Raw genomic sequence first — 11,418 nt, forward strand, 5'->3', positions numbered from 1 at the left:
TGAGGTGGAGATGACAGCCTCTCTGGGAAATCCCCCCGGGGTCAGCAGCTCTCTCACCATGTCACCACCCAAACGCTGTGCCCCTCCTACCCATCTGTGCCCCCTCTACCCTCTGTGCCCTCTGCTCCCTCACCCTGTCTATTGTCTGCCACCTCTGCCCTCACCCTGTCCTCTCCTCCTTACCAGTAGCTCTCACAACATGTCGCCACCATACAGGGTGGAGCGAGACTCTGTCCCTTCTCGTTCTCTCTCTTTCAGGGCAGCCACACCGACCCTGTGCCCTTTAGCTGCTCTCTTTACCTACACGCTGTCTCTACTGTCTTTCTCTCAGGGCAAATCTAACTCTCTCTGTCTCTCTCTCTCTGTCTCTCTCTCTCCTCCAGGTCAGGCTGGTCTGATCGAGCGTGTCCTCCTGTCCTCCATGTTGAATCCCGGCGAGCAGTGGCAGACGTACCGTCACCACGGACGCTCGCTCAGCCTGGAGTACCGCCTGCGGTACCGCTGTGACTCCAACTACTACGGCCCCTTCTGCAACAAGTTCTGCCGGCCCCGGGACGACTTCTTCGGACACTTTGACTGTGACGTCAGCGGCATCAAGGTCTGCAAGGAGGGCTGGACCGGACCGGAGTGTCGAGAAGGTGAGCGAGGGCTACCTGGTGCTGGGCAAAGGTTTGTTTTGTGTCTGATATTGTGTTGGACTTCCGGTAGTGAAGAGGACCTTCAGCAGCTCCTAGAGGACAGTGGAAGTTGATAGAAAATGCTTCTTTATTGAGGAAACCAACGCGTTTCAGGCTTTGCCTGCATTAGGGACTTGGTGTTATAGACTACAGACATATTAGGGTCAGCACAAATGATTGGATGGAATCCAAGTGATGGCTCCTCCTTGCCTGTGACTCGTGGCTCTTTGTGTGTCAATTCCTATTCTTAGTATGTTATGCCAAGGTAATAACCAAGGTTATAACCATCAAGCCTGGAAAATCCCCTTAAAACCTCAAATTTCCTGACAGTTTTTTCAAAGTCACTTTATGATTCCGGCTCCTGAGTCATCATTAAGGCGACCTCACACTCTGACCTCTGACCTGAAGCGGCAGGGTTGCTGAGGTGAGACTAAATCAAGGAAATGATGGCGGAAACCCTGGAGGATATGAGCCTGGAGTAATGACATCCTGTGGCCCTCCCTCCCGCTACCGCCCTCCTCTGGCTCATCTCACTTCCTCCTCAGCAGGGCGCTGATTTCGACTGGAGAGATACAGGAAGGGAGACATCCATTTCTTGAGAGCCGTCAGTGGAGTTTGTCCCCAGAGAGACGTAGAGGGTGGCGAGCACTGAACGTTACCATAAATGGAACTACCCCACCTGACGTCAGTGATGCTGTGTGCTGTTGCGGTTCTGTGTGCTGTGTTTCTTTGATGACAGTGTTGTTTTGTACTCTTGGTCGGCACGTAGGGACTGCAGGTCCCCAGTGTCAGTGGACTGCCTCAGACCTGACAGATGGTGACGTAATGTTGTGTGTGTGTGTGTGTGTGTGTTGTGTTACAGCGGTGTGCAGACAGGGGTGCCACCAGATCCATGGCTCCTGCTCTGTGCCTGGAGAATGCAAGTGAGTCTGCCATCGGAAATAACATTTGCTCTCAAAGGCTTCCATGTATCTTACCATGTAGCCCCCCCCCCCCCCCGCGCCTCTGTGTTTGCAGGTGTCACTACGGCTATGAGGGTGCTCTGTGTCACCGGTGTATGACGTTCCCAGGCTGCGTCTACGGGAGCTGCGTTGAACCCTGGCAGTGTGTGTGTGACGTCAACTGGGGAGGCCTGCTGTGTGACAAAGGTGATTTTTGTGTGTGTTTGCGTCCGCGCAGTTCCGGCGTTGGAATAAAGAAGAGTAGGCCATCGATCAGTAGAAGGTCATGCTTTGAGAGTGCTTGTGCATCAGTCTGTTTTCGACCGCGTGTGAGTGAATGGGTGACATTACCGCAACATTGTACAAACATTTCCCCAATGTTGCCCTCCTGTGCCCCAGTGTGGGAACCTCCGGGAGCCACATGAGGGGCCAGCAGCTGAGCATTGTGAGGGGAAAGGCGATAGCCTTGGGTAAAGTGAATGTGAGCTGGGCTGGGTTGGGTCCTGCTAAGCTATTTGGGGTACTGAGCCTCTCCCTGTCCCTCCATTCAGGTCGTCTGTGAAGAGGCTCAGTCACAAAGAGAGCCGAACACTGCAGAGAGAGAGAGATCTTTAGAAAGTAGGGCTTAATTCTGCCTTCTTCTACGCACAGGGCCCACACCTGGGCCCCAGGCAGGCAGCCGCTCTCCTGCACCACACTGACATGGGGGGGGGGGGGGGGTCAGTTTAATGTTATGTATCTAATGAGGACGCCTCAGTGTCAACTGCCGCGGAACGCTTTGTTGCGTGTGTGTGTTTGCGCCAACGTGGCAGTGCCGCTCTGCGCTTCTGAGACCAGACGGCTCAAGGAGACGGGAAAAGAGGAAGGGTTGGAGATGATTCCTTTTTCTTTTGTTCTCTCTCTTCCTCACCCTGTTCCTTCTCTGTCACTTTTTCAACTGCCCTCCACTCTACCTATCCTCACCCTTTCTTGCTGCCCCCCCCCTCCCTTGCCGTCTCCCCCATCTCCCTTTACCTCTCAGATCTGAACTACTGCGGTACCCACCGGCCCTGTAAGAATGGGGGCACCTGTTCCAACACAGAGCCTAACGAGTACCAGTGTGAGTGCCAAGAGGGCTTCCGCGGGCGCAACTGTGATATCGGTGAGTTCATTGCTGCTGCAGTACTTCTGCATAGAATCTTAAGAATAATATCAGCGTGAAGGAACTTCGAGCACGTGGGCACTTAGTGACCAGATTCATGACCGAATTTGCCTGGTTCTGAGTTTGACTTCTCTCTCTCTCTCTCTCGCTCTCTCCCTCCTTCTCCCTTCCCCCTCTCTCCCGTTCCTCAGTGGAGCATGCGTGTCTCTCATCCCCCTGTGCGAACGGGGCCACCTGTGCGGAGGAACCGTCGGGTTTCAGCTGTGTCTGTGCGGACAGCTGGACCGGACACACCTGCGCCGACGGTAATTAGCGCCAATCCGCACGGCTGAGATTAGCCGCGATTGGAGCCGAGCCAGTGCCAAGATTCTAATCAGTGTCCAGGATGAGACTGATTTGCACAGAACATAAGCGACACAGTAATCAGATACAGATAGAAGCCATTGCACCACTGGTACAAATGCATTAACGACGTGGAGTCAACCATGCCCCCCCCCCCCCCAGTTGTTTTGTGTGTCAGAGAAAGAGAGAAATAAATAGCCCACAAAAAAAGCAATCGGCACAGTCACATGCACCCGTTACCCATTCCGTGTGTCCCTGGCCGTGTTGCTTCAAAACAGGTAGAGCTAGCTAAGCTGGGCAGGTTAACATGGGGTGTGTTTGGGGTATATGAGGGCCCGAGGGGGATATATTTTGATCTTTGCCGATTCAGCCAATTAGCTAACATGCTTAAGCATTTAAGTTAAGATGAGTGCTTGGTCTTTAGTTAGAATACCAATCACCCCTGACTACCTTCCCCCTTCTTCCCACAAGTTAACAGGGGCCCACACAGCTTGGAGAATGTTCCACTTCACCATTACGGGGAGAGGGCATTGAGGTCACAAGTGTTTGGGTGGATTACAGGGTCAGTCTGGTCCGGCCTCTGATTCTGAGGCCACAATCAAAAGATCTAGTGATCTCACGTGTGTGTGTGTGTGTGTGTGTGCGCGTGTGTCTGTGTGTTTGTTAGTTAGTTAGTTTGTTTGTGTGTTGCGTATGCGTGTGTGCGCGTGTGTCTGTGTGTTTGTTAGTTAGTTAGTTTGTTTGTGTGTTGCGTATGTGTGTGTGTGCGTGTGCACGACGCAGACACAGCGTACGATAATATATAATAATAATCAAATAGTTGTCATTTAGCAGATGCTTTTGTCCTAAGTGGTTTAGTCATGCATTCATAAATGTTACATCTGGATATCTAAGCTCTATCTGTAGAAATATGTAGGTTTCTACTTTGTCTCTTTTTACCCCCATGTTTGTTTATGGTGTAGGTCAGCAGACAGTCAGACAGGTACAGCAGATACACTCACGGGAAATAATGACTGTGCCGCAGGTGCTCTCCCTTCCTCAGTGAGGACAGAGGGGAACCATAGCCCCAGGTCACAAACTCACTCTCCCTCCCTCCCTCCCTCCCTCCCTGTCTGTATCACTGCTTATTTTCTTTTAACATGTGTGGGAAAGTATGAGAGTCTGGCTGTGTGCGAAGAAAGAAGGCAATTTAGTCTGTCTGTCTCTTTCTCTGTCTCTTTCTCTGTCTCTGTCTCTCTCTCTCTCTCTCTCTCTCTCTCTCTCTCTTTCAATGGACACCGTGTTTACAAGAACATTCTCCATCTCTACCTCCCTGTCTCCCTCTCTCTCTCTTTCGTTATTTATTCCTCTCTCTCTCGCTCACCCTCTCTCTCTTAAGCAATTTCTCCCTCTCTCTCTCCCTCTCAACAGAAATTCTCAAGGCAATTACATTGTAGTAATGATGCCAATTAGAATGCTATTATTCATTGAGCGTTTGTTGACAACATGGCAAACAGCTGAACTATCTATCTACTGTTTGTCACTGGGTGGGAGCACGAAGTCACACACACACACACACACACACACACCCTGGGGGACAGACTGTCGGTTCGGGTACTAGGGCATGGATGTCAGAACCACAACACAGCTCAGTTTTTCAACGTGATTTATATACTGGACATTAATTAGAGGGTACTTTGCTTGTTATTGACTCGCCCCCTGGGCTGCGGTGGCTTTGAATGGGTTATTGTGCAGGGTTGGGGTAAGGGTCAGGATCATGGAAACTGGTATGACTATGGGGTTAGGTAAATGGGAAGGGCTATGAGAGAGGTGCTGACTGATGAGAAATGTACGCCACAGTGGCTCTGCATGGAGAGAGAGAGAGAGAGAGAAACAACCAGTGACCGCATTACTAAACAAATATGCCATGTTAGCCTATGGGTTCACCCTACCTACCTCCTTCCCAGCCTGTCGTTTCTACCCGTTCCCTCCCTCTCTCTTTCTGTCGTTCTCTCTCTCCATATATTCCTCCCTTTTTCTCAGTTTTTAATTACTCTCCAGAGAAGTGGAACGAGGCGTGGCTGCTCCCTCCTCTCCCCTATCCCCCTTTCCCTCTCTCTCTCTCTTGCTCCCTATCTCTCGCTCCCCTATCCCCGGACGGGAAAGCGAGCTTAGGAGACCCGGTGAGGTGTGAACATTGCGCAGGAACCAGAGCAAGAGAACAGGGGGATGAAAACCCGGCCGCAAGCATCCACATACCAGCGCGACAGTTAGGAACACACGCATGCATCGCTGACGCACATACAACTGCGCACACATTTGCATTTTAACATTTATATCCGGGTCATTTTTCGCGAATACTCTAATCTAGAACGACTCATTACGCGGGCGAATAAGAAGGCTGAGACCCCCCCCACATAAAACGAGCTATAATAGGACAAACAAGGGTAAGTAAGAATCACGGTGAACACACCAATTGGCCGGTTGATCAATTATTCGGTTGTTAGGTGGATTCATATTTTTCCATCTCTCCTCTGGGATGTTGAGGTGAGAGTTACTGGTTATTTTATTGTTTGCCGTATAATCAACATATGTTCGTGATTGATCGGTTCATTCATTGAGTTCTCTCTCTCTCTCCTCTTAGCGGTGCGGCAGTGTGACTCAAACCCGTGTGGGCGCGGGGCGACGTGCCAGGAGTCTCCAGAGGGATTCCGTTGCCTCTGCCCCCCCGGCTGGACTGGCAGAACCTGCCAACTAGGTCAGTGAGATGGACACGCTATAGAACACTAGTCGTCCGCAAGAGCGACCCTCTTCGGCGTCGATACCTAGTATGTCCACACAAAGCACTTCAAGCTAGAGAATCCAGGCCACCAGATCTAACTCGGTATGCGTACAATGTTACACTGTGTCCATTAGACCCCAGTACTCTCGTATTGAGAAGAAATTCCCCAAAGCCCTGATGCATATTAGTTCTAATGACAGATGATACTTCAGTAGGGGGTCGGCACACACACACACACACACACACACGCGCGCACACACACACACACACACACACACACACACACACACACACACACACACACACACACACACACACACACAGAGACAGGCTTGGGGCTCATAAGGTCCGTGGAGACATATTTCAGGATGACAGTCTCCTTATATCCCTCTGTGTTGAAGTGATATGTCACACTGACACCCGATAATCCCCTACAGTTCCACTTCAGTGTGCGCGGTACATTGCTCACATTCACTTGTTTGCACTCAACACACACACACACACACCACAGCCCAGGTTTTTAGCTCTGACCCACGGGACAGGTTCCCCAAAATCCTGACCCTCAATCTGGGTAAAACAGACTCAGTACACACAGAGAATATACTTGACATAGTTCTGTCTCTGAATTCCTTCCTTCTTCACTGGCTGAATCAGTGGCAATCCCCTGCCTTCAGGCTGTTCCTACAAAGCTCCACGTTCCCTGTCTCTCTGCTCTTTCTCATCCCTGGTGGTAAAATCCTTATGGGACTGACAGCAGCAGGGTTTCTATTACCTGACTGCTTCCTGTCTCCTGATTCGATGGTGTCACACCCTCATTCCCCCTTGCTATCAGAGACCTCTCTCAGCTCCAACACTCTGGAGTCTGGCAGAGGGGACAGAGACACGAGTACTTCTATAGCCACACTGGAAGTGGTTCAGCTCCCTGGGGTCTCGTGTAGGAGTTGAGACGCCCATACACAGACACACGTAGAGACACACATGTAGAGACACACACACACAGATACACACACACACACACGCAGAGACATACATGTAGAGACACGCACGTAGAGACACGTATACGTAGAGACACACACACAGAGACATACATGTAGAGACACACACACAGATACACACACACACACGCAGAGACATGCATGTAGAGACACGCACGTAGAGACATGCATATGTAGAGACAAACACACACACACACACAGATACACACACACACGCAGAGACATACATGTAGAGACACACACACACACGCAGAGACATACATGTAGAGACAAACACACACAGAGATACACACACGCAGAGACATACATGTAGATACACACACACACACAGATACACACACACGCAGAGACATACATGTAGAGACACGCACGTAGAGTCACATTTCAGTCACAACAGCCTTTGTCAAAGTTGTCTAGCAAGTTTGTTCTTTTTCTTTTTAAATGGTTTATTACTCTCCGTATGTGTGAGTTGTGCCAGGCTCTTACAAAATGACTGCTGCTGTAAATTGGCCCAAGCTACAAGATTGTCCCGAGACCCCACCAGGCATTTTTATTGATGTGTTCTCTCTCTCTCTCTCTCTCTCTCTCTCTCTCTCTCTCTCTCTCTCTTTCTCTCTCTCTCTCTACTTCCCATCTCTCTCCACAGACACCAATGAGTGTGACACGGGTGTGTGTGTCCATGCCCGCTCCTGCCGTAATCTGATTGGTGGATACCTGTGCGATTGCCTGCCAGGCTGGGCGGGGCCTACCTGTGACGTCAGTGAGTATGAGGTTGAGGATGGAGCAAGATGTGTGCCAGTGTGCGTGTTCGCGCGTGCGTTCGCTCATCTGTATTTATCTCTGCTCTGTAGGGAACAGCAGCTGCCAGGGGTTATGTCTAAACGGAGGTCACTGTGAGGACTCTGTGTCAGGCTCACACTGCCTGTGTGTACCCGGTTTCTCTGGGAAGCACTGCCAGACTGGCCCCAGTCCCTGTGACAGCACCCCCTGTCAGCACGGAGGCCAGTGTGTGGACACGGAGGGCAGGGCGGAGCTGTGTAGCTGTCCCATGGGCTACTCAGGGACGTACTGCGAGGTCAGACTCCATTCTCAGATTCGTCATCTTCCTACTGGTTTTCTGAATCTTCCTCACATATTTTGTTCTTGTTAATATTTTCTAGATGGTGGTGGATCTGTGCAATCCCAACCCATGCCAGCAGGGGGTGCCCTGTCAGAGCACCGACGGGGGGTACACGTGTGCCTGCCCTGAGGGTTACTATGGTAATGAGTGCACGAGCCTTAAGGACCCTTGTCATGGCCAACACTGTCCAGGTGAGTCGTAGTGGGACTACGGAGATTTTAATTGACATTTTTCACATTATGTGTGTGTACAGGTGTATTTGTTAACTAACTAACATGCCTCCCTCTCTCTCTGTCTCTCACTAGGTGCCATGTCAGACCCGGCTCGTGGAGGGGTCAATCTCTACATGGTGTTGGTGGGAGTGTCAGCATTAGTAACCGCGTGCGGCTGCGCAGCCTGCGCCCTCCTCCTCTCCCGTCTCCACCGACGACGGAAAAGACGCAGGGCGGGCCCCAGGAGGAGGGCATCAACAACCAGAGAGAGTTCGTCACCCTCGTCCGAAACCTGGACCGCCCCGCGCCCCTCCTGCCCCCTCTCACCCCCAACACCACCGCCCACACCCCTGTCCCTGTACCTCACTTCTGCGAAGAGATCGAGCTCACTCTGCCCCCCTCCCCGGCCCCCTCACACCCCTCCCCTGCACTCAAACCATCAAACCACGCCCCCAAACAGGACATCTCCAACCGTGAGAGGGAGAAGCTCAACCGCTTCCACTACTCAGACAAAAAGGAACTGGAGGTGTGACCTTTGAACCTTTCAACTGTCTAGAGGCTTTTATTATTTTGCGCCCGCTTCTCTCTGACCGGGCCCTGGCCCTGGGCCCCGGCGCCGTGGCATGTTGCACAGGTTCCTGTGGCGATGACCTCACCCGACTCATCCCTCTGTGAGTTGACTCCTCATCTTTTGTGAGCTGATATTGTCATCTGCTAATTGGCATAAATTATTGTTGTAGAGTGCTGGGCCCACAAGGTAGCTAAGCAGATCTATTTTGGGGACCGACCTTGCCAACACCCAGAAACAGCATGGCGGGGAACTTTTTACATCATGCCCTTCTAAACTGCTGACCCCGGAGCTAATCTTATGAGGGTTGGCCTTTGAGTTAAGAGTCTGGCCTGTGTCTGAGTGTCTCTGTGTTGTATGGGGACTCATGTAGACGGGAACAACTGTGAAGAGCCCTGTGAGCCATTCCCCAGGTTTTAATGTCCCTCTGTAGGCACCCCACTGCCCTGGAAGGCCTGGATGGCCTGTCACCGACATATGTAACTGGACCTCTACAGGAACTCCAGCCCTGCGCTGTTGCCTTCTGGGCGGCAGCAACCGACAGGGGATGTGAGGGAAGGGCAAAGTGGTTTTAATTCCAATTAGTCCATTTCCACATTAATTATTGAAGGATAAACTGTGGTATAATTATTGTGTGTGTGTGTGTGTGTGCGTGTCTGTGTGTGTCTGTGTGAGGTGTGTGTTGGCCTCTGTGTGTCTCTGTGCGTTGGTCACTGTGTGTCTCTGTCACAGGCGGACAGCGTGTGTCAGTCTGAGGTGTGTGTGTGTGTGTGATAAGCATTACAGAGCTTCATGCCTGTTGCCAGGAGAAAGAGAGAAAATGACTGAAGGCGCAAAAGAGGAAATAAAGAATCAATAAATGCAACATTTAGATAAAAAAGAGGGAAAGGTTCGACAAGAGAGTAGAGCCTGACCCCAATCCATTTGAACCATGAGAGAACTGTTGCCTGTGTGGTCTCTGTAACACACTGCGGTTGTCAAAAGATGTAAGATGTTTTTTATACCTGTGTGTAAAATAGCTCTGTTGTGTATATATGTTGTACATATTGATATTTTTTTTTTTGTACTGTGGTTTGTCTCTGAATGTCGCTGTTTTACTTTGCTTTATTTGTCCTCTCTCTCCTTCCGTTCGTCTGGGGCTGCCAGCGGGGGTGGATTGTAATTAAAGTGCATTTACCTTCCAAATCCACGTTTGTGTCGCAGAGTTATTTGTATGTCTCAGATCCAACACGAATGGATCGGGGGAACCGGTAGCTTTCAGCAATCCTGTCGAGGCAGATCGTTCATCACGGGAGGTAGAAAGGAAAGACATTTTCAAAGTGTTTCGAATGGGTCATGCAGTTCTATGGCAAGTCGCGCCTGTTCTATTCCACCAGTACCGGGAGTCGAGAGAGGATATTCCATCATGAAGAGCATGGCTCTAAGCCACCATGACCGTGTCACAAGGTCACACAACACACAAACACCTGACCGGCGTTGATTTAATTGCCTGTGAGGGACTTTGTTAGTGTGTAAGTCCCTGTATGTTTATGTTAGAGAGCAAGAGATACTGTAAGTGGGTTCACAATACAGTGAGAATGTGATATATATGTGTGTATGTTGTGAGAAAGTGAGTGAGAGGTCAGAGCAGTTAGTGAGCAGGCTTATGGCTATGACGAATGTGACCTTTGCCCTTCTCAGACAGGCTAAAGGGTGGAAATGACCATGGGCTTCCCGTCCACACCCTGGCCACAAGGAAATGTAGGAAATAGAGTTTCTACCCAACACGCATGCACACACACACAAAACCACTGCATCGTAGAGACCTCTTCACACCTGCTGTGCAGCTCAGGATGACTCCATAACCCACCCATCATCAACCAAGCAAAGGTCAAAGTTCCTCATTGTACAAAGTTTTAAGTTCCTCGTTCATCAATCATCCATTGATTTTGCTATCATACTATTTCAGGGTATGTATCACACATTCCATTTACGGTGATGTATCCTATTGTGTGTACTGGTACTCGAGTGAGAGTTTGTCCACTTGGCGTGTCATTGGTGCCTTTATGTCCGCCCCTGCAGCTTTGAATCCATGAACTGGGGGTCAAGGTTAAAATCACAGAGGGTGGTTTTAATGTTTCTGCTAGTGCCTCTAGGTCTATTTTGAGGAGCCAGAGACCACTAGCTGTTGGAAACCTGTAGCTTCCATTCTGACCTCTCAATATTCTTGTCAGAAATTCGCTTTGGAGTGGTTGAAAGTAGCGATAAAAGGATAACGTTCCCGACAGGTTTCCTCGTGGTTCTATTTCAAATCATCTTCTACTCTTTTTGCATTACCTGGTGTTTTGTGGTGGGAAACGGTGAGGTTCGAGAATAATAAGTCAACGCTGTGACTGATAGATGTTAGGCTGGAGATGTTTGAACAATTATATATGTTTTTATGAAGCTTGCATTCAATTGCCACTCCCTGTTGCACACAACAAGCTTCCTGTCACAAGGGGATTTATGGTTGATTTAAGAACCCTGTTACTTTGTTTGGCACTGAATAGGAACTTACTATAGTCATTTTTTTTACCTCTTGAAATGGGAAAATGTGTTTTTTATCAAGTTGAAAATGTTTTCCTCATGCAGAAGGTTAACATGAGGTGAAATCAAACTTCATTTTTTAAAACAAGTTACACT

General features: G+C 49.9%; 1 protein-coding gene across 1 annotated transcript in view; it reads left to right on the plus strand.

Annotated features, from left to right (window-relative positions):
• The window catches only part of LOC135546081 (protein jagged-1b-like), a 48,613-nt gene extending 38,667 nt beyond the window's left edge, over positions 1 to 9,946 (plus strand). The window contains exons 4-13 of the mRNA XM_064974215.1: positions 384 to 638; positions 1,540 to 1,600; positions 1,695 to 1,825; positions 2,640 to 2,759; positions 2,951 to 3,064; positions 5,725 to 5,838; positions 7,504 to 7,617; positions 7,709 to 7,932; positions 8,018 to 8,168; positions 8,283 to 9,946. Coding sequence (XP_064830287.1) covers positions 384 to 638; positions 1,540 to 1,600; positions 1,695 to 1,825; positions 2,640 to 2,759; positions 2,951 to 3,064; positions 5,725 to 5,838; positions 7,504 to 7,617; positions 7,709 to 7,932; positions 8,018 to 8,168; positions 8,283 to 8,728 — 1,730 coding nt within the window. The 3' untranslated portion in view covers positions 8,729 to 9,946. The remainder of the gene's footprint in view (positions 1 to 383; positions 639 to 1,539; positions 1,601 to 1,694; positions 1,826 to 2,639; positions 2,760 to 2,950; positions 3,065 to 5,724; positions 5,839 to 7,503; positions 7,618 to 7,708; positions 7,933 to 8,017; positions 8,169 to 8,282) is intronic.
• Positions 9,947 to 11,418: the final 1,472 nt, after the last annotated feature.

The sequence above is a fragment of the Oncorhynchus masou genome, chromosome 9 (assembly GCF_036934945.1).
Source record: "Oncorhynchus masou masou isolate Uvic2021 chromosome 9, UVic_Omas_1.1, whole genome shotgun sequence".
NCBI lineage: Eukaryota > Metazoa > Chordata > Actinopteri > Salmoniformes > Salmonidae > Oncorhynchus > Oncorhynchus masou.